General features: G+C 52.6%; 1 protein-coding gene across 1 annotated transcript in view; it reads right to left on the reverse strand.

Annotated features, from left to right (window-relative positions):
• The window catches only part of ADAMTS2 (ADAM metallopeptidase with thrombospondin type 1 motif 2), a 150,160-nt gene that overhangs the window by 52,028 nt on the left and 74,695 nt on the right, over positions 1-23,437 (reverse strand). Inside the window, exons 4-5 of the mRNA XM_087816894.1 lie at positions 18,911-19,113; positions 2,649-2,732 (exon numbers count right to left, since the gene is read on the reverse strand). Of these exons, the coding sequence (XP_087673020.1) occupies positions 2,649-2,732; positions 18,911-19,113 (287 nt within the window). The remainder of the gene's footprint in view (positions 1-2,648; positions 2,733-18,910; positions 19,114-23,437) is intronic.

Here is a 23,437-nt window from a genome sequence, read left to right on the forward strand (position 1 = left end):
AGGGTCCTGGTGGAGGGGCCCCGGGCTAGGACAGGAAGGGCTGGAAGGACCAGACCCGGGGAGAGGAAGGAATAGAGGGGAAAGAGAGAACATGTTGATGGCTACTCCACTGGGACAAGGGAAAGTCCCAAAGGACATTCTAAAGACCCCTGCCTGTGAATGGAGGCTGGACTGGATTGCCGGACATGGGCCTGGCCCAGGCTTCCCTTCCCTGCGTCTGTGTGTCTAGAATGCTCCTCCATGAGCCTGCGCACAAGGCTGAGCACCTCTCACAGCTTGAACCTACGAAGGCAGGTGTGCATACCCCTCCCCACTGGTCCCCTAAGGGCTTCACAGTGACCAGGCGGGGGACGGCCCGAGGGGAGCTCTCCCGCAGCTGCCCGGTGCCCACGGCTCCGATGCTTCCTCTTCTGCCCACAGAAGCCCCCAGGTGCAGGTTACATGGTAACACACCCACTTAAGTTTGGCTTCCTCTCTTTTGTTTCTAGATTAAATACGCTAGAGGTTGGCCTTTTCCAAGGCTCTCTTCTTGATTGACTCTATTGTTTTTATTTTCTAATTTCTTGGCATCTGCTTTTCTTGAGCGCTTTCCTTGGTTTTGCTCTCTTTAGGTTGTGGTCTGGGCCCCTGACAAGTGTTTGAACTCACCTCGAGTTCCTTCTCTCCTGCTCATCCTGAAGAGCACCTACGAGCCTGCCTCCCAGCTGCAGTGCACTGTTCTCCTCAGTTCTCCAAATACTCTCAACCGCAGCTCTGACTTTCTTCCCCCTAAGAGCTGTTTTTGATTTTCAAAGGAGTTGGATCTTCCATTTATACACTCTTCTTCTCCCCTGGATTTGGGGCACTGAGTCAGAGCAGAGAGCCCAGACAGTTTTTGCTGTATAAAAGTCACTGACATTTTCTTTATGACCTAAAGTACTTTTGTAATTTTTAAGTGTCCTATGACCCCTCAAAAAGAAAGCAGGCTTCTTTCTGTAGGGCAAGGAAAAAAAGTTATATAACTACTAATTTAACTTTATTCATTGTATCATTTGAAACTTTGATGCCTATTAAAATGTAATGTGCTGAAGGTCTTGGAAAGGTCTGGAATACGGCCGGTTAGGTTTTCACCAACCTCTCCTTGTTCTGATGTAGGCGCTGGTAGATGTTATGCTCCCTGTGGGTCTGTGACTGGTGCTCTTGCTGTGGCTGCTTCCCCCACTTTGGAGAGACACGCTTCCCAGGGTGAGGACAGTGGGTTCGAGTCCCCTGTTCCTGGAATTCACTGCACCAAACGAGCCTTTCACTGTCATTTTGATACTGCGAGCCTTGTAAGTTGTATGCAGTGGAATTTTATTTTTTGAGGCTGAGTCTCTCTGTCTTCAAGTGAAGGAGTCAACAACCCTTCACCTAATGACCACACCCGAGGGGCCTGATCTTACTACAATTTGATTTTCAACACACTGAGTAAGGTCGACCATGCACCCTGGAATTCAATGATCAGGGTTGGAAGCCCAACTTCCCAGGAGTCAAATGCCTTTGGCGACTCACCCGGCACGCCACTGTACCGCGTTAAGCCTCAGTGTGCTTCTCTGTGAAATGGGAACCATCAGAGCTCCCCCTCCCGTCTGTCCTGGCATTGAGTGAGTTAACATGTATGAAGTGCTTCTGAGCTGCCTGGCGCAGGGACTTGCTCAGTCCCAGCTGGTAGGTACCACGGGCACCTCCTTTCCTCACATCTCTCCTTGCAGAGCAGCCCCCCTCAGCTCTCTGGGGTGGGGCTCTCTTTTCAGATGCACAAAACATGCATCGACCTGTGCACATTGCTGGGAAAGGTAGATCCAAGTTTGACAGTGAACAGAGGTTGGGAGGACAAGACGCCCCGTCGGGGCAGAGGCTGAGCAGCATGGGAAGAGGAGGGCACGCTGTTGAAGATATGGGTAGGAGTGGAATGTTAACTGTTTCTCATGCTCTGACATCTGGGGCCTTGCTGACCCCGGGGAACTGCCCTCCCAGGGTGAGCCACGTCCTAGACAGAGTGAACAACTCGCTATGGAGTGTGCTTCTCAAATGCAAACCAAGCAATCCAGAGTCTAGCCCCCCAAGCACCTCCTTCCTCCGGGTCTCACACTCTGGGCCACTATCCCCTGCCCTGACCAATCCAGGGCCAGGTACTACAGGACCAGAAACAGCCCTATGCCCCACAGACTGCTGAAATTATTCAAACTGGTCAATCCTACTCCTGCTGACCCTGCCTCGCCCATTCCTTCCTGTGGAAACCATAGTAAAGGCTCTCACTCCTGTTTTCCCCTCCCTCCCTCTACCTCCTGACTGACCCGGGTACTGACCCGGTGCTTCCCCGTGTGGCCCTGCATGGTGGGGTCTGTGAGTAGTAAACCATCTTTTCCATGGCAGTCGCCTAATGATCTGTCGGCCTCACCACACCAGAATAATAACAAAACCTACCCTTGAAAACGAGGGGTGAGGGTGAAAAGGGAGCAGGAAAGTGGGGGTGGCTCACAAGTTTCTTGTTTCTTACAGGAAGCACTGGGCAGCCAGGAGAGGCAGGGTTGTTTGGGCAGACACAGACACTTTCAAAGACACCCACATCTCACTGGAGGCCCCACCATCCCAAAGCACATGGGGCTCTGGGCTGGGTGCTTGCTCACCTTCCCGTAGCTCAGCAAGATTATCCGCACCAGGACCACATTGATGTGGGCCCCCAAGGACTCATCGTGGTAGATTTCATTGACCTGAAAGACAACCAGGGGGATGTGGTCAGCAGGAATCTCAGGCCAAAGGACCAGCCCTGGCTTTGCAAATGACATCACCATCCAACCAGCCCCCAGGCCAGAACACGTGTACCCCCCACACTCCTTCCTCTTTCCCACAGTTGACACCCAAGCATCACCTCAACTTTGCATCCAGCCGTTTCTTCCTTCTGTGCCACCTGCCTTGCAGCCACCACTTGTCCCTGGATTATGGCCACCCCCTCCTCAGTGCCCTCTCTTGCTAGCACAGGCATTCTCCACCTGGAGCCTGAACAGGACACTGACCTCTCTATTCGCACTAACCTCTAACTGCACATGGCCTTTCCCTCAAAGTTGACGACAGGCTACAAACTCCAGAGGCATGGACAGTTCTGGGACTGTCACCAGTAGAAATCACTTTGTAGTTACTGCTGCTGGTTGTGAAAAGTCATCTACGCTCATCACTATTTGGAAGGGGGGTCAGTGTAGACCCACCACCTAATCTTATTTCAATGTGTTAATAAAAAACAGACATTATTGCCCGGCTGGTGTGGCTCAGTGGTTGAGTGTTGACCCATGAACCAAGAGGTCACTGGTTTGATTCTCAGTCAGAGCACATGCCCACGTTGCGGGCTTGATCCCTGGTAGGGGGCGTGCAGCAGGCAGCCGAGGCAGCCAATCGATGTTTCTCTCTCATAGATGTTTCTATTTCTCTATCTTTCTCCCTTCCTCTCTCTCTCAAAACCAATACAGACATGTTTTTAAAAAAATGTTTAAAAACACACACACCACAAAACCAGACATTACTCTGTGAAAGGTGCTTTTGTAACCATAGTTAACTAAATATTAATAAGAAAGAGAGCAAGGGAAGTCAGACATTGTTAAGAACGGTCATCTGGGGACACTGAGCCTGGCTGCTTCACCAGGAAGCTACAGCTTCACACACACTCCAGGGGACTCCAGCATCGCCCTGTGAAGGATGACCACCCCTCCCTCCCCCGCTGCAGTGCAGACTGCCCGGGAAGCAGAGGAGATAAAGACATGCCCAACGGAGGTCAAATGGCGCAGGGCGAGGTACTTGACCCTAGAGGACGGTCAGGCTACCTGGGACAGGGATCACTGGCTAGGGGGTGGAACCATCAGAATCTGCAAAAGCTTGGGAAGTTGACTGGTTATTTTGAAAAAGCTCAGGTTCCTCCCTGAGAATGCATAATCTCAGATGAAGAAAGAATCTCCCTCTCTCTCTCTTTCCCCCCTCTGACCGGCACTAGGCCTGTTCATTCCTGTTCTCTCCCTCCTGGAACATGCGACCATGCAGGTCTAGTGGCCACTTGGGGCCCGAGGAAGACGGCACAGGCTCCAAAGGACAATGAAGCAGAAGCTCTGAAAGCTGGCCTTTGTCTTGGCCTTGCTGAGGACAAGACTGGACTTTTTCCATGGGGGGATCTCCATCTAGAGACGGGACACTGAAAACCAAGGAGGGGACACTTTTGATTCTGCATCACGAATAAACCCAGCCACGCCACAGTCTCCTGTGAGTGGATCCTGGAAATGCTTTCCTCACTGTCCCGTGGAACTGCCTGATCTCCACCACCATCGCTTTCTGTGCTCTGTTTTGATACCTGTGGTTGCTTTCCTTTGTGTTTTATCACTGGTTTACTCATGGATTTTATTTTTTGCATTTTAAAACATTATTCTGAGCAAGCGTCTGTGGGCTTCACCAGATGTCATGGCACAAGAAAGGTGAGGGGACCCCACTTCCCATAGCACAGCTAGCATGACCTTCTGGAAATGCTGGTTAGGTTATCTGCCGGTTTGGAGCTGACAGAGCTTTTCTTCCCACTGACCCTACCCCAACACTCTCAATAATCTGCCTGGAACGGCCCCTCACTGCCGCCTTTTTTGCTGGCTGAGCAAACCCTCCCCTCCTGGCAACCGAACCTCTGGTCACTTTCTCTCAGAAGGGCCTCCCCAAGTCTGACCTGGTCCTCAGCAAGCACCGGTGTCCATTACTTCTGGAGCTCTTTGTGTCCCCCACAAATGTGAGCTGCACGGTAACCTGTGTTCTCCCCAGCGGCACACAGCAGGTGCTCAGAACCCTGAAAGAATCGATCCACTGAGGCTGTCACTGAGTGGAGGGGCATAAACTAGCTGAACACCCTTCCCTGTGTGCCCTCCAAGCCCAGGGGCTGCTGATGGCCCTCTGTGAGGGCAGAGCGACTCCACTGCCTCAGGCCAGCACTGTGCTGGCTCTGAGCCTCAACTTTTACACTCTCTGTCTGAGCAATGATAATTGCTACCTATAAAAAGTAGAAAGACCCTTTGGGAAATCTGAGAGTTAACAAGGAAAATCAAATATTAATGGATTAAATACTTTCCTGCAGGGAAGGGACGACTGACAGACCTACGGGAGCACAGATGTCGCCAGTACACAAGTCTGGAGAGGGTGGCTTGGCACCCAGCCACCTGCAGCTGACAAGGTGGAGCCCTGGGAGGCTCTTCCGCCTCATCCACACTTTGCCACCCCCTCTGTAAAACAAGTGTAACTGTCCCTACCTCACAGAGCTTCTGAGAATTAAATTTCCATACATGTGAGAAGAAATGACTGAAAATGGTGAAACGCTATATTTGTCACTTCCAGTAGCTCATATTGCCCCGAAGGACCCCTGAGGTCTCAGGGGCAGGGTGCACACCCTTAAAATGCAGGCATCCTTGCTCAGCTTTGAGGGTCAAACTAGATATTTTAACTCTACACCTAGAAAATAGCCCTAAAAGCCAGTTTTTTCTTAAGAGAGAAAGTTTTTTTTGTCCTCAAAGCAGTTGCTTTATCCATCACCAGCAAAACTGGCCAATTTGGCTCCTAGAGTTAGACTGAAAGTTGTGTAAAAACACAGAAGGCAGTGATATAGAGAGGTCCCTCTGCAGCTGGAAGGGCAGGAAGGGGGGTGGGGAGAGGCCAGGCATGACATAAAAACAGCCTTGATATTTGAGGAGATGATGGGAGGAAGAACTTGAACCCCCGCCCCTGCCTGCTGGCTGGGATCTGGGGGACGTGTTTACATTTTGTGGTGGCCTCAGAGAGCAGAAATGGAGGCATGAGAAACTTCAGCAGCAAGAAGCCTGCAAGGGCAGTCAAGCTCCCAGATATGTGTAGGGGATCCAGGGACGGTGAACAGGACAGCTAGGGAACCCAGGTGGGCCTCAGAGAGAGCCCAAGGGTGCTGGTCTGCAGGAGGGGATAGACCTCCTTGCATGGCCGAAGCAGAGAGACTAAACCCTGAGGTGCCTCAAACCAGGTCTGCAGCCTGGAGGGCCACTGCCTGGAGCACAGCACGCAGGGACAGATGTGTGCAGATGCAGGGCAGCAGCACCATGCACACACCCCTACCCAGAGGGAGGAGGGACAGGTGACAAACAGCCTTACTACGGACTGGATGTGTCCCCCAAATTTATATGTTGAAACTCCAACCCCCAATGTAATGGTGTGAATGGCCTCAGGGGCCTTCTCCTACCTTCCCTTCTGGGTCTCTCCTACTACCAGTCCCGTCTGCTATCAACACCCTCACTGCTACTGACCCCAGGGCATTTGCCAATGAGGAGGCCAGGCCACTGGTCAGGCTGGCAGCCAAACCTGCTCCCTTAACCCTACCCACCCTGGTAGGCCTGAACTGTGGGGATCCTTTCACTGATTTCTGCCATAGATAGGAAGCCTCTGCCCCTTCCACATGGGGACATGACTCCTCTTAGGAAGGCAGGGCTTCCGGCCAGCAGTGCCTTGGCCTCATTCTATGATACTCATACCTCCCAGGGGCTGCTGGGCCTTTGGGGTGGCCCCCCTGAGGTCAGGCCCCAGAAGCCCCCTCCCAGAGGACAGGACCCCCATTGTGACCATTGGCCGGGGGAGAGTTCTTGCTCGTTGGTGTGGTGTGACAGAGACCCCAAACTGGCAAAGAGGTTCCCCTTTGGTGCTGGCTCCCTGTCCCCACACTGTGCTGAGTAGAGGGTCCCACTACCCTTATCCTCTGCTGGCTTGAGTGGCCCTGCCCTGATCCCCAGAGCCATGCCAACTTTCCAGGGGGCTGTAAAATTACCAGCTGCCTCCCTCTCCCCACAAGATGCTGCTCAGATGCTACTGAAGCAGGAAGCCTGCGGCGCCCATGTGGGCGTGAGAACCACTGGGAATAATGCATGAAATTCCCAATAAAACACTCACATCCTTAATAGGGACACAGCTACAACATTTCTGCTGACCAAAGAGCTGACAGACATGGCAAAAGGAGCAACTGAAGACAGAGGATGGTCTCCAAACATCTCCCTCACATCCTTCCTCCTCCCTGTACCCCCACCTCACCTCACCTCCCAGACAGGCATGCAAGTGGCAGGGCTACTGAGTGCCTGCCCACCTCCTCTCTTGCTCACAAAGCCCACACACCATTCGTCACAACTCAGTCACCACTTAGAGCAGATCTGCCCTCTTTCCTCTGTCTGAAACCCTCAAGGGCTCCCCAATGCCTCCAGGAACAGGCCCTTGAGGCCCCTTCTAGGTTGGCTTGGCTGGCTTTTCTGTGATCCACATCAGCTACTTTCTTCCAAGAACTCTCAGTCCCAACAGCTCTCCCTTCCTGAAGCCTGGCTGCCTCTCCTGCTGCTTCTGCAAAGGCTCATGCCTAGAATTCCCTCCTTTCTCCTCCAGCCCCTGAATTCTTGAAATATCTGAAGAGCATTTAAAGAAATAAAGTCAAAGTAATAAATGCATTTCAAAGGAGCAGGGCAGTTACTCCCCTGTTTAACCCGCTACCCCCACTCCAACTACAACTGGAAGGTCTTCCCACTGCAACTGGAATGCAGTCAAAACCTTGCTGCCTCTTCTCAGGTTGGCCCAGTCTGCCCTGGGTTCCTTGCACAGGGAGCTCATTCCCATCTCAGGGCCTTTGCACTTGCTGTGCCCTCTGGCTTTTCATGTTCTTTCCCCAGCATAACTGTCCCCTGCTCAAAGCAAGCCCTAAAACACTCACTAAAGTAGTTGCTCCCAGACTTGACTATTATTTGATACAGGAAGCACCTCTCTTCCTTGCTCACTGCTGTGTCCCCAGCAGTGTCAAGCACATATTAGGTGGGCAGTAAAGAGTTTTAAATAAATGAATGAGTAGATAACTGTAGAGAATGTGGACCAGTAGGAAATGGGCAAAATGTGTGACAGCAGTGGGTCCAGGATGCCCTGTAATGACCTAGGCCTCAAGTAAGTGCCCAAGTGCCTCTCCATCCCCACCCTGGCTTCCCTGAGGCCTATGTGCTAGGAGAAGCTATTCTCCTCAGCCTGGACCACAGGGGGCAGGGAGGCTGGCACAATGTCCTTGAGCCCTGTCTGGGAAATTGATCCAGGAATCTTTAAACCTTGGGGGGAAATGTTCAAAGCAGCAGCCCTTCTCTGCATGGAGAGAGGCCAAAGACTCTTGTTTGGGAAAATACATTGTAATGCACCTTTTGCTTCTTAAAAGACACAGCCAAGTTTCTCTTCTGGAATAGGCAATAAGGCGGGACTGGCTCCGCATGCTAATGTAAAAGTTTGCCATCTCTGTGGAAGAGGTCTACCCTGGGCAGCTGTCAGCCCTGGCTCCCTGACCACAGAGCTCTGGACCCAGCCTGGAGTTCATCCAGAAGCAGAGTTTCAGGGAGGGCCCCTCGCAGGGAGACCACAGGCACCCTCCCCTCCCGCACCAGCCTCAGAGCCTGGCGCATGATGTCTACCCCTGAGATGTGATCTCTGTCACCTGTGTCCAACAGGGCACAACGGTGTCATTGAAAACAATGATTTTTCATTCTTCCTGCAAGTCATATTCTTCTGCTGTCCTTCCAACCCTTTCCACCCAAGAAAAGAGAGAGGGGCAATATCATCATGAGAACAAGTGCCACGGTACAGGGGAAGTCCTCAGGGACAGGAACAGGGGAGGAGAAAGCATCCTGGTTGACCAAGGAGGTATGGGGAGGTGGCTGAGCAGAGGCAGGAAGTCAGACCCAGGGTTATGGCCCCCACCTCTGCTGTTGCTCCCCACACACCTTTAGGGTCAAACAGATCCCGAGGGCTATGGGCCCTGCTTCCCACTTGGACCCTAAGATGAGACCACACAGCAAGAGCAGAGTCCACTCCCCATGCGGGGCGCTAAGTAGAGGTGAGAAATGGGATGGGCCCCTGTCCGTGAACAGACCCAATAGCAGCCTGGCTCCCCAGGCCCAGAGGAGGGTGTGTGGGCGTCAGAGGCTCTCAGCTGTGCTGGTTGGGGTGGAGGTAGCTGGCCTGAGACTGGCTGTGGACAGATTGCCATGGCACTGGACCTGAACGTGGACCAGCCAGGGCCCAGCACACCTGAGCAGCCCAGGTAAAGAGCCTGAAGCCAGACCTGCCCACCCCAACCCTCAGCAAAAATGGGGAGGATTCAGGCCAGCCACCCCATTGCCACCAGGGCCCCAGGAATCCCCAAGTGATGAGGCCCTGCCCAGCAGGTGTTCACCCAGAGGAGATGGGGGAAACCATGACAGTTCAGACTGTCACCAGTGCCCTCACACAGGCAGAAAGCTCTAGAGGAATTCAGTGCTCCCAGCAAAATTCAGAAGCCTCTGCGCAATCCTACTTGCAGCTCTCCAGCTCACTGTGCCGACTCTGCTATGAGCACACCCCTCCTAGAATGAAAGCATATAGTGGACACAGTGGGAAATGGTTTGGCCCTTCCGTGCAGCTCCCTTGCCAGCCACTTGGCTGGCTCAGAACAGGCACCCAGACGTGTGGCGCAAGAGGACAAACACAGAGGAGATGGGTGAATGCACTGCTGCAAAGGGAGCCCAGACCACAGGGAGAGGGGCTGAGCTCTTGGAGGCATAGGACTCCCACAGATCCTTTCCAGGCCTGAAGGGCCACAGGGAGCCCATAGGGCCATCTCAGAGCCAGGCTATTGTGGGGAGGGGGCACCAGGACTGCCTGTCCCCACACCAGGCTGCCATGTCCTGAGTATGAGGACATTCTCAGGGGGCTCACTATGCTAATGCAGGATGCTCCTTCCAGGCCTTCCCTGTGCTGTGCCAGCCAATCTTGTTTTCTCATTGGTTAGATTGTTACCCGGCCCCTCCTTCCACTGGACCTGTGCTCCCTGGAAACTGCGTCCTCAGTGCCTAGATCTGGGCTGCTTCCCAAAGCTCCCCACCCACTCACCCCATCTGGCCAGCTTGGTCCCTCAGAGGTCTCCCTTTCCAGAGTCCCTGAGCCTGCCCCACTCCACGCCTCCCATTCGAGGGATCTGCAGAGGGCATGACAGCTTCAGCATGGAATGGCACCAACTCAGCTGTCAAAACCAGCTTGAGGTTCACCTCGGCTGTGACCTGCTCCCCAGCCAAGCAAGTGTGTCCCTATGAGAGCCAAGCTTCTCTGGCCAAAAGCTGGCTGATTGGGCAAATGTCACAGACACAAAGGAATGACTGTAGCATCTCGCTGGTCCGCTCTGACCTTGTGAGACCTGTGCCAGGTACCTCCTCCCGTCGTGAACTGTCATCTCCTACACACTGCCAGGGAGCATTATGACACCTGTTTCACCAGTGAGGAAATGGAGGCTCAGAAAAACTGAGAAACTTGCTCACATGAGCATGAGTGGAAATCGGGACAAAGGCTTTGGAGAGCAATTTGGGAAACTAACTGAAATTACAGCCATGTGCCCTTGTGACCCAGCTTTTCAAACGTCCAGCATCTGTGATGGAGAAAAGCCTTGGGTATAAGAAAGGAAGGACAAGGACACTTAGGCTACTGGGACTTCTTTCCCATGGACAGGTGGAGTTTATTTTTTCCTGGCAGTCTCTGGGACCATTACCACTTTATGGGAATTCATTTACTCACTTATCTGTTCAAAAGATGTTCAATCAACACCTACTATGTGCTGGACCTTTAGCAAGGTACTGAAAATACAAACCAGCTAAGTGGACCCCTGGAACCTCACATTAAACGTGTGGTGCCTTGTGTGAATCCCTAACCCTCCTGAGACACACTGGCAAGGGACCCCAGCAGGGGAGCAGGACCCCAGGGTCATTGGAGTGCACCTCAGCACCGGGTGCAGGAGGAGTGACAGCCCACACCAGCCCAGACCACAGCCCTGGGCTGTGACACATTCTCTGCTTTTCTGGATCAGCTGTCACCTCCTTGCTGGAGTCTGCATGAGACAAGCTCTGCAGCTGCCTCAAGCTGTCACTGAGGAGTGTGGACGCCTCACCCTCCTGGTCCACGGGGACTCTAACACCCGCCTTGACAACCATCAGCTTCTCCAGGGAAGCCACGGACAGGCTGCTCAGAGGCTTCCTTGTCAGCTGTCAGGAGGCCTCCCCCAGGGGACAGGGAGGTGGGGGGAGTAGAGGGAGGTAGAGGCAGAGGCAAGGACAGTCATGCTACACCTCTCAGGACCTTCTCCATCCTCTGTCATCAAAGGGGAGCCCATCGTCGACCTCACCACCACTGGAATGGGATCCATGCAGGCAGGACCCCAGGCTCCCTCACCACTACTTTCCCAGAACCTATATACTGTCTGGCACATAGTAGGCACTCTATAGACATATGCTGAATGAATGAGGGACACAGTGGGTGAGTGAACCTTAGAGAGAACAGGAAGACATCATGGATGGATAAGCCAAGGGGGAAAACCAGAAGAGTCACAGAACCAGATAGAAAGGAGTGGGGTGTGGGTCAGTGTCATCAAATGCCGTTGGGAGGTCAGAGACCACGGTGAGAACACGCTTTAGTGCGGGCTTCTGCAGGGATTCAGGAGTCCTTGCTCGTCAGGCCAGACTAGTGGGGAGAGGATGTCCCCTGGGCCAGGTCCCTGAGGAGGATCTGCCTTTCCACAGGTACAGAAATCCCATCTTCCATGCCCGAGTCACACCACCACCCTCTCTGAGCCTTGGTGATCTTATCCACAGAAGGGAACCTCACAGGGCAGCTGAGGCAATGCAGAGACATCACACAAGTGCCTCCTTGCACAGGGCCAGCACGTGTGAGCTCAGCCTCTTTAGGCCCTGGGCAAAGGCATTTCTGATAATAGAAGGCATAAACCTCAAACTCCTGAAGACAGATGTTTCTCTTTTAAGACCTAAAACCAGCCCTGTCACTCCCCTGTAGTAGTATCGCAGTGGATCCCAGGCCCCTCAGCCTGTCACAGGAGGCTTTGTCAACCTTATGGCAACCTCATGCCTGTCCTCCAGCACCCTACCCTCCAGCAGGGCCCAACTATGCACAATGATGACACTGGGCCTTTGCACATGCCATTCTTCCACCTGCAGCAGCACCAGCACACTTTAAATTCCTCCCCAGGTTAGTCCCTGCCTCTGTGTTAGGGGCACTCTGTTACCCTGTAGTGCCCTATATTGTGTTAATCAGGGTGTAATTACTCGCCCCCTACCCTGCTCCCAATCCTCCTGAGCTGCGAGCTCTCTGAACACAGGGACACAACTGCTCACTGTTGTACCCAGAGTCCCGAATGGGGCCAATTTAGACCAGGGGTTCAGAGCATGACATGAACTAACATGTGGCTGAGGATGGTTCACATTTGTGGGACACTCTCCATGCGCCCAGCACTCTGGTAAGCACTTTTCTGGTGTTTAATTTGAGTCATGCTCACAATAGCCCTGGGAGGTACATAATTGCCTCATCACAGGTCACAGCAAGGCAGGCAATTGCCTCCTTTCTTCTAAGCCAGGGGAACAATCACCCCACTGACTGGTCAGAGTGGCCCACAGTTGTGTTCTGATTCACTTGCGTAGTGTCAGGTCTAAATTCAATTTGCTGACATTAAAAAAATAATTAGATTTCCTATAAAAGTTGGATTTCCAGCTTCTCATGGAAAAAAGAGCTGGCAACACTGGGCCTGCTTATGCCCTCATGACCATAAGTGAGTGGGACACAGGAAGGGATCTCCAGACATGGAGTCTCCAGTCACCCCAATCCCCACCACTCCATATTGCCCACAGCCATCCTGGGCCCTGACTACGCCTCCTGCCTGGCTCCCACCAGCATCTGAGAGTGCTGCCCTTTCACAAGCGGTGTAGCAGCCTCACACACACCCCACTGGCCCTGCCAGCCTATCTCCCAGTGGTATATGGGGACAAACACAAGGAGCAGGAACAGTGCTGGAACGCCCTGTTATGTCCCATGGTACCAGCAGACCCTGGGGTCTGGGGACCTGTGTGTGACAACGGAGCTTCTGCTCCCTGTCCTGTCCTCTCCTCCTGTGTGATGGCCCGGCCCAAACTCAAGTATGTCCCTCCTGTCTAGGAGCTCTGTTTGATTCCCTTCAACTTAAGGGAACCAAGGGTTAGTGTCCAGTTTCAGAGATTTTTTTTTCTTTACCAGGAATCAGAGCCAGAGACACGTGAACAGGACTTGGGGCTGGTTTGGAGCTCTGTGGCTAGTTCATGAGATCTGCCCCTCCCTGGGACCAGCAGCAAACATTCCTGCTCCCCCACCCCCCACTCCCCACTGCCTTCCCCATCATCACCACATGGCCCCAACATTCCTGGAAGCTGGTGAGAAATGGAGCCCATATGCCTCTGATTGTTTGCAAACCCTGGCAAGGCTCTGGTAAGCCCAGGCCAACTTCTGGATTAAATTAGAAGAGAAAAGAGGAAAAAAAAAATCTGAATCCTGGCACAGACAGAAACCATTCATTCGACAAACATTGTTTGAGGACATACTGTACAGAGGACTGTTTCCATGTTCAGAAGAGTCTGAGGATATGGCCTCGGGTCCGAAAGCTCAGAAGGCTCCCCTGTTCTTTGTGGGCCTAAGGAGCATCTTCCCTCAGGAGGAGAAGTGCCTTGGGGGCTTGGGGGTTCTTCCAGACAGAACACAAGCAGTTAACACAGCTGGGAGAGAGAAGCTCTCCTACCCAGAAATCGGCTTCACCTGCTCCGTTGTTTTAAATGGTTATTAAGATCAGCTCATTTGAAAGAATCCTCAAAGTGACCTCACAGGTCCACTGAGTTGGCAAGGCTGAAGTGGGGGTGGAGCTGGGCTGGGGTCTGAGCAGGAGGGGGTGGAGCTTAGCTCAAGGGCAAGGTCCCTGCAATGGCCTTCAGGAAAGGGCTGCTCCAGCTGCAGGGGCTGGGAAGAGCTGAAGAGAACAGAGGGAAGCTAGTCTCCTGGGGCCACCTCTTGCCAGGGACAATGCCAGTCATTATAGCCCTTCAGAATGTTTGGGAGGTTTAAAATTGAGGAAGCCAAGTTGAGGGCAAGGCAGGAACTTTGCCAGGTGGGTAACAGCCAGGTTTAGAATGCAACTGCTTCCAACTTCAAAGCTGGTCCTCATGCTATGCCCAGTGCTCCCTTAACATACACTCCCAAGGGTACTGATGCAATGAGACAAAAATGCAAACTCTGAAGGGCTGGGGCCATAGCTCAAGGTGGACATTAAGCAAGTAGGAGTTTTCTTCAGAGCCTGATAGCAAATATTTCTGTAGCACCACGTAGTGACTACTTTTAGCTTCACTGGCCACACTGTTCCTGTCCCAGTCATTCTACTCCATCACCACAGCACAAAAGCAGCTAAGGCAGTTCATGAATGAGTGGGCGTGGCTGCATTCCAGTAAAAATTTATTTATGAAAGCAGGTGATGGGCCAGGTTTGGCCCTTGGGCAGCAGTTTTGGCAACCCTGTTTTAAAATCTCCAGTGTGTCTTGAAAAATTCACATGAATTTTGCTTTGACTCAGTGATTTGTCCAAGCTTACTTTAATATAACATTGATGTGTTAAAATGCTTGCTGTCCAAAAGAAGTGCCCCTTCGGGGAAGACACCTTAAGTCTGTTCTGTGACTTCAGTGGCCTCCAGCAGCCTCCTGAGAGTATGAGGTCCAAGGAGCAAAGGAGAGTCACAGGCCACCTTCAGGAGTGGCTGCATCCACCACAGTGGTCCACCTTCCATCTACAAGGAGCATAACTTGCCAGCAGCTCATCCTGGCAGCTCGGGGTCTCGGTGGACAGTGAGATCCCAAGCAACACACCCAGGCCTTTGGTTTCTCATGGAAGAGTGGGACTGAAATTAGTGCTTCAGTTAAATGCTATAAAGCCACATATGAAGCACTGATCTTGGGCCCAAAGTTTATATTTCTTGAAGTCTTGGCACAAATAGATTTTACTTTTAAGAATATATATGCAAACAAGTTACTTTAATAATTGCTCAGGTCTTCCCCCAGAGCACTTATCCCTGGCTTTCCATGCACCTGAGCTGGGGGAGAGGAGCCACTGTCTGTGCCTGGTCATCCAAGGTAACTGGACTTGCGACGAGCACAGGAATTGTATCCCAGCAAAGCCTCTCAGGAGGTCAGGAGCACGCTGCCACAGCCCTGAGCTTATAAGCAGAGACCAGCTCAGGTGCTGGCAGAGCAAGTCTGAAAACATGGTCGTTCCCTAAGCACCAGTCAGCAGCAGGTGTGTTCAGGAGTGTTGGCTGCGACCCAGCCTAGGAAGACCAGACACAGCAAGGAGCATGTTTCCAAGGAGCAGAGGTCAAACAGGACAGTGGCTCCTAGTACACAAGGGAGCCAGGCAGAGGGGAGCTCCTGTTCCTCAGGGCTGGGCCTGGTGGAGGCCAGATGAGCCTGTGGAAGGCTGGGAGGAGCAGGAGCAGGATGATAGCAGAAGGAGGCCGGGTGTGCAGAGCCATGTGGGGAGCAGGGAGCCCAAGAGAAGCCTGGCACGGGTATGAAGGCCTGGAGGAGCCAGCAGGGCTGGATGAGCTACACATCAAACAGGTGGTTGAGGCTCTCTGGCGGCCTTCCCCGGGGTCCTAGCCTCTTTGAACAGGCTAAGAGCCTCTGGGCCAAGGGGACCAGGCCTCAGCCTGGGTTCGCCAGCGACCTTGTTTACAGCATGTAAGATCAAAAAATTAGTACAAGGGCACCAGGGAGTGAGGCTGAGGCCCAGCGCACTCTCAGGCACAACTTTCTTCATCTGGGCAGAAGCCAAGGGTGGGGGCAGCTTTGAGCTGAGTTTCTGGATGGGCAGGGATGGGAAAGAGCCATGGAGAATGGGTCCCAAAGAAGGCAGTGCAGGGAATGGGGTGCTGGGGCTGGTGGCAGGGTCCACTGTAGGACTGATAGACCTAGGTTTATGGGTAAGTGGCCAGCCTGTGCTCAGAAGGGCTCCACCCTTGGGGCTTAATGCTCGGCAGCTGCCAGTCTTGAAATTATTTCACCTTGGAATTTGTGTTAAGTAAGTGAAGTTGGATGGGACAGGGAAGCCTTGGCTCAAACGTGGTCTCCCCTCTTAGGTCAGGTTCTTGGCCAACCACTCCCTACCCTGTAACCACTGCTGACCTCTGCTCCTGGCAGGGGCTTAGGTGCAGATGCCCAAAGGATCAGGGTGGGTGCATGTGCCACATGGCATCTCAAGCTGGGGCATGGCTGTGGCCATCCCACCCTGGGCAGGCAGCCCCACACAAGTCTCAGAGGAGGTCATCCTCTCATGCACCCCAATCCAGGTGCTGAGGTGTAAAGACTCTTGGCCATCTGCCCTGGGTTGAGGCACTGGGCCTGTGGAAAGGGGAGATGCCAGGTTCACCATCCTCAGGCCCTCTGGGCAGGGCACAGAGCACTGTGTTCCTCCACTCTAGCCTGGTTGTGGCTCTCAATGTACCACAGCTAAGAAGGATTCAGTGCTCGGAGCTAGGCTTTGGATCCAACGAGCATGAATAGGCGAAATAACAGAGAACATTCTGGCACTGAAAGCTTTGAAATGCACACACACACTGTTGACCAGGGATTGAACTTTTAGAAATTCAGCTTAAGGAAAAAGTAAAGGATGAGTGATTGATTCAATTGTAAGGATGCTCATTGCAGTCAGTGGCCGATCTGACCTCTAATGGGAAAAAAATATGTCATAAATAATCAGTTACATAAAAGTGTGCTGCCGTCACGTGATGCAATAACATGCCACCATTAAAGCAAGGCAGTGGGCAATATGTGGCAGAAAACATCCACACACCTGTGTGAATATATTCTAACTTTCCACTGTAAATAACATATCGTCTGTGTTAAATATAGTATATTTTAATAAACAAAGAATGTCACTTTTCTAGATTTAAGGAGACAAAGAAGGAAAGTGGACCTGGCAGGAAGCGCTTGAATGATTTAGCGGTGTGTGTGTGTGTGTGTGTGTGTGTGTGTGTGTATTACTCTGAACACTGTGAGACCCTTTCTGTGCCCAGGTGAAGTACTCAGCAAACATTTTTAACCCTTCCAACCCTTCTCATCTTCCAGAAAGTCTAAGACAGAAAGGAATGGGTTAATTCCCATTTTCCTATGAAAAAAGAAATAAAATGTCTTGCTCATTAATGCAGGAAGTAAGCAGCACTTCTATTTCCCATTGCCCTTAGGGTCACATCCAAGTGCCTCCTGGCTTGCCTCCAACTTCCTCTCCTACCTGGGCCCTTGCTCCCCACTTTTGCACTTCTGAAAATATGCCAACCTCGTTCTGCCTCAGGGCCTTGAATGATCTCCATGATCATTCAAGTCTCAGCTCCAGTGTCATTTCTCAGCACACCTCCCTGTGCCCTGAGCCCAAGACTATCCTCCTAGCCTTTGCTTCTGTAGGACCAACCACTGTGCTGGGATAAACATGTGTCCAGTGAACACTTGAGACAGGGGAAAAGACACAGCCCAACTACTCTTTCTTACCTCCAGATTTATATCCTAAAATCCATATGTGTGTATTTTTGATAAAATTTGTTTCAATTTAATACTTTTTATATTTCTAATGCTTTTCAAGAAATGAACCAAACCATCCCATTATCCAAAATTGAGGTACAGCTGGGCCACGAGGGTGTAAATGAATAAACTGAAGTTAATTGGTAAAATCAAGCTCATGCAGCAGGAGGTGTGTGTGTGACAGAGGGACCCTCTATACCATGGAAAAGGCAGATTTGTTTCACCAGCCTCAGGAAGAATTCACCAGGGATACTCCCAACTTCAAAGTCCTTGGCGTACTTCTCAAGGATAATTCTAGATGTGCTGTCACTGAATTAAGTATTGTCACCATCATGATAGCAAAACCATATTTTATTTAATAACTGAAAGGCCCATTCACCTCCATTATCTCATTTAATCTTCACAGCAACCCCTGAGATGGAAATTATTGATCCATTTTAAAGATGAGAAAATCAAGGCTCATAAAACAGGCACCCAGCCCTGCTGTTTTCCAATTCCCCAGCTTTGGGCTTCCCTGCTCACGTCTAGCCCCCTGCAAGCTCCTGCATCTTTCCACAAATCTGTCCTTCCCACCAAGGTCCTACACACAGGAAAGACCCTGCTCCTCTCTCCCACCCTAGCTCTCCCAGCTGGGCTCAGCTGAGCTTAGCGCTGCCCCCAGAGCTTGCACTTTGGAGACTGGATGCCCCACATCCTCTGGGTGACCCCAAGCATCCGGCAAGGAGGGGAAGGCTCTCCTCGTCACACAGGGAAGAGGCAGGACTGTGCCCTCTACCGGCCAATCAAGCAGCATCCCCATGCCTTCTGGGGTAGGGTGTGGGGACTGGAATGTGGGGGTACTCCTTAATCTCTCCTGTTGGGTGGCCCCTTGATCTCTCTGCATTGGGTAGACAAGGAGTAAGTGCCTCTTCATACCCTAGAAGGCTTAGGTGGCACACAAACACCCCATTAAATAGCACAGCTTCACAGGGAGAAATGGATCCCCTCTCCAAGCTTCAGTTCCTTTGACTACTTCAGGAGAAGCCTGGACAGTCCCTGTGGAACACACACGATATATATCCCTTTTTAAAATCACTTTACGTTTTACTTTTAGGTTACTTTTATGTAAAGAGAGGTATCTTTGTAAATAATTTTACGTTTTAAAAAGTCAGTTCATTGATAGGAAAATACACAGCCCAGGTACAGTGCCGTATGGCAAAAATCAAGCAAACTGAGACACAAATGGCTGGAGTTTGGGGGAAGATTGCCTCAGTGTGTAAACACCCTTGCCAAGTCAGAAAAACCCCCATCTACAGGTGAGAAAACAGGCTCAGTGTGGTTGACGGGAAGGTCACCTCTTCTCACCTGTGGACCCAGAGAGTTTCCCTGCAGCCACATCACTCGCCCCTAGGTCCACCAGGAAACACAGAAAGCACAGGTGCCCTGGCCCCCCCGCGCCTCCCCCCCCCACTTACAATGTTCATGAGCGTGAGCAGGTACTTCTGCACGTGTTCCTTTCCGTGGAACTGGACCACGGAGTCATCCACGCCCAGCAGAACCTCGATGTTGTAGTCGTCATCAGCAGCATGTCTGCGTGCCCTGCGCCTCGAGCTGTTGACCCGTTCCTCCAGGATGCCCAGGGTACGGCTGAGGCTGTCCAGGCTGCCCAGGGAGGCCCCTGGAAAGACAGAGGACATAGTGTCAGCAGCAACCCGGCTTCACCAGGGACACAGCAGCAGCAGGACAAAACCCCACACAGATACAACTAGGCACCTGCCAGGCACCGGTCTGGCCATCATGTTGTTGAAACTTTCCAGCAAACACGACATTCTTGTCCCACTTTACGAAATCACAATCTGAGCTGCAGAGAGGGCAGTAATGACGTGCCAAGTCAGCTCAGACCCGACAGTATACAAACCAACTCCTTGGCCATCACAGAGCCCTGGTCTGCCACCCGGTGACAATCGGAGAGGCCGGGAAGCTGGGCTGCCAGCCAGAAGTGGGTGTGGGCAGAGCCAGATTCACTCAATCACACAACACTTGAGAAGGGCTGCCCACGTGCCAAAGAGCTGGTGTCCAAGTGTGGCCACCTCTGTTATAACTGGAGAAACCGAGGCCCAGCCCAGGTGGTGTATGTCCCACAGTGTCTCCTCGGGCAGCTGCCTTTCAGAACATCCTGCTCAGTCCTCCACTGAAGCAAGGCCCCTCATCTCTGGGCCAGGTCCACCCATCCCCACTCCACGGTCAAGACCTCCCATCAGCGCCCTTCGCCAGGTGAACTGTGCATGCCCCTAGTCCCAAGCTGAGGAGATGGGTGGGTGGTGGCCTGACTGCACTGTGCAAAGAACCAGGACAAGACCTTCTCATTACAGCTCCCTCATGGTCTTCCTGGCCAGGGTCTCACCTCCAGCCCCCACACATTTGACACCTGGCCCTGGGTGGGGCAGTAGGGCCTAAGGGGCCTCTGATGAGAGGTCCAGAGCCCTGGAGCTCCATCAGGCCCAGGGCCCCAGGATGTTGTCTCACCATCTGGACAGCTGTAGCTGCCATCTCAATTCCCTTCTTTCTCCTTTCCCACTGGGCTCAGATCCCGCCCTGGACTGGTCCCTGACCCCAAGGGCCTGCTTCTCCTTAGCATTCCCTGAGTGTGAGGGGGGGTGGTTCAGAGACTCCTGCCCTTGGAGGGACCTTGGACCTCAGGTCGTCATGACATCAGCAACCCAGGGGGTGCTGTCCAGGTGCTATGGCCCCTGCAGGTGAAGGTGGGGCTGAGAGCCCAGCTCAGCTGTCAATACCCCAAAGACCATCTCTCTCATTTCTTCCAGGAAAGTCTTCTCACTTGGCCCAAAGCCTCATCTTCTGCCTCCTCCATGCAGGGACAGGGACTCCCTGCACGTCTTAGTGCCACATGATGGGGGTTCTGAAAGCAGCATGGCCCTGCCACTGGATCCTGCTCCACCACTTGCCCTACACAGACGTCACCTCACGCAGTACTGACAATGGGCCTTTTTGGTGTGCACTATTACCCCCATTTTATAGACAGGAGGACTGATGGAACCCCCAGCATGGCTGACTCTCAGCCAGGAGCTCTCTCCTTTACATCTGCTGTCTGTTAGCTTTGAGGAGCAAACCTATAACGAGGCCACGGCACAGAGACCAAGCAGAAAACGTGGAGTGCTTGTTATTCCCTGGTGCTCTAGAAAAAGTGGGGTGCAAGAGAAGCAGAGTAGGGAGCAACACAGAGGAGTCAGTCAGGTCAGAGCTGAGCTGCTGCTTGCTTTCTTGTATGTCCTGGGGTTCTTGTGTGCCCCCATCCCCCACTGCCCTGCAGTCCCCTGTGCACTGGGTATATGCACATGCATATGCTCGCAGAGGATGCTGCCCAGGGCAGCTCCAGGGAGGCGGGCATGCGGCATCCCCGTGCAGAGCTGATGCCCCGCTGGGCTTCCTGGAGATGATTCAGGAACATCCTTGTTGCTCCCAGAGGACAGACCGGCTACTTAAATCTGACGGGGCTTTGAGGAATTGCTACTCTATTTTTACACATTTATTTCTTTGCATTTCCAACAAGCAGGGACAGCTCACCTTCAGAACCACCTTGGGAAGCACAAAAATAGTAATTTCCATAAAACTCTTCCCTGGGGAAGAAGCTGGATGTTATCCTCTACCCCGGTGGAGCCAGGGGTCACTGACGGGTGGTCCCTGGGCAAAACCAGCCAAAAAAGGCACTTGTTAGGGCCACGTGGGGTTTTAAAAAAACCTCACTTGGTTGACAGTATTTTAAAATTGGGAAATTTCCTGTTAAACAAAATCTAGAATAGCCAGTTTCTCTGAGGAATTAGGAGATGGGGTCATGGGACAGGTGCAGGTGGGTGATTGTCGGGTTAACACTGGGTTGTGGAGTGACGGTCACACCTGGAGACAGGGCACACAGGGCCCTGTCCCCAGGCCACCTGGACTGCTGCCCTCCTGGCCCCCTAACTCAAGGAATCACACACAGGTCAGTGAATGTTCGTGACATTCCCTGTGGGAGGGCAAGGGGGCTGCCATCGGGCCAGATCTGGCTGTGCCGTACCTTATAGCTGCTTCTGCCAAGCAAGCACAGTTTTTAATTATATGTTATAAGTTCATCAAAAACAATGCTTTCTAAATATGCATTAGGTATGTCAATTTCAACTCAAGCATAATTATTGTTATAATTATTATTTTAGTCATGATTATTTTGGGGGTAAGTTGAATCTTCTAGACCACCCTAATCCCCGAAGGCCTAGCCCCTGTAGAGATGCCCCAAAGTGGAAGTCATGGTGCAGATGAGGAGAGGAAGACAGGACCCCACAGGCCTCCGGGCAAGTGACAACCCTGCTCTGCCATTCAGCCCTTGGAAGCCCTAGTGATGCTCAGGCCTGGAAGGGTATAGGGAGCAGCCCCAAGGTAATCAGGGCTGCCAAGCCTGCGGCCACATAAGCGCTGATGGGACCCAGCAGCCAGGCTGATGCCTCACCTTGTCAATCTTGGATGTCTCCTCGGTTTCCTTATTATAGGCTTGATCCTAAAGCCTAAGCCATGCAGAGACCCCAGCCACACCCTGGTCCCAGCAGGCTATCCCTCAAGCCAAGTCCTGCTGCAAGGAACTTGAGCCAGTGGCAGGCTCCTGCCCAGTCCTGGGTGGGCTACCATGTGATTCCCTGACCCTGGCCTTCGAGGCCGTCCACCTATACTGGGTAGTCTACCTGGTCCAAAGGCCTCTGCTCCTCCTGGTCCCTCGGGGCCTGGGGAGGGCTCTCATCCTAGCTCCCCTCCTCCCCAGGAGCTCCTGCAGCTCACAGCCAACCTGCTAAGCGGTGGCATGAGCTTACCCAGCCCTTTGGCTCCAGCCCTCATTATTGGCCCAGGCCCAGATAACGCGCTGTAAGCGCTGCCCATCTCCTGCCACTCCCCACGTGCATAGCCTCTCCAATGAGAAGTTGCTGGTCCCCCAGGTGGCTGGCCCATGGCAGACAGGGAAGACTGGACCCCTGATCAGAGGCTCCCCTACCTTTTCAGTGGGTAACCACAAGGATTTAAGTTCCTGGCATTCTCTGTTTTGAAAGATCCTTCTGGAAGGCAGCTGGGCCTCTTTTTGCTCATGTCTTAGGAAGCAGGAAGCTTCTAAGAGCTGTCCCTAGTTTTAGTCTCCAGAAATCGAAAAGCGTCCTCAAAGAGTTGATTGACACCGGGGAGAGAACGGGATGAGCGAGCGGAGCTGTGTCCAGGGAATCCAAAGTGTCTGCCTTCCAGGAGACTAAGCAGGTCACAGTGGACAGGCTCATCCACAGCTGCTGGAGCAGAGGGCTCTGGGGTGGGTGTATGGCATATGCACAGCCCTTCACAGTAACGAAGCTATCCCCAGTAGCCATCTGACCCCCACAGCAAGAAAGAGGGGGTCCTTATTACAGTTCCATTTTAGCATCAGGGAACCCCAGCAGCGGAATGATTAAGTGACTAAGACAAGCCACATGGCAGAGGAGAGCCAGGGACCCAGCCGCCTGGGCCCGGGGTTGCACCATTAACATGGCCGAGTGGGCCCGGGGATGATTTGGGAAAATCTAAATTGGTAGAAACAAGCATGTTTAGCCTGCAGAAGAGAAACCCTGGGGTTCTGAGTCTGCAGGGTTCAGGGCGCTTGGTGTTTGCTGACCCCGTGCAAATTGTATGTCCAGGCCTTTACTGCGCTTAGGGTGAACTTTTGGCTGCTGTTGCTGCTCCTGCCCAAATTTAACACCCCTACCAGGCCCAACAGGATTCCCCGCAAAGGGCCCAGAGGGAAGGGGTTCCTCGGTGCTTGGTATAGAACCCCACTGCCTCTTGCACAGGATTCAGGGGCAAGTCTGGCCCTTGTCTGCCTCCCTCACAGAGCCAGCTGCACACCTGTGGGGAAGAGGAGCATACAGCCTTGAGAAGCCACTGCACAGTCACAGGGGAGACTGTTGTCCCCTGTCCATGGAACCACCTCCTTCTCATCC

Source organism: Miniopterus natalensis, chromosome 4 (assembly GCF_054644295.1).
Source record: "Miniopterus natalensis isolate mMinNat1 chromosome 4, mMinNat1.hap1, whole genome shotgun sequence".
Lineage (NCBI taxonomy): Eukaryota > Metazoa > Chordata > Mammalia > Chiroptera > Miniopteridae > Miniopterus > Miniopterus natalensis.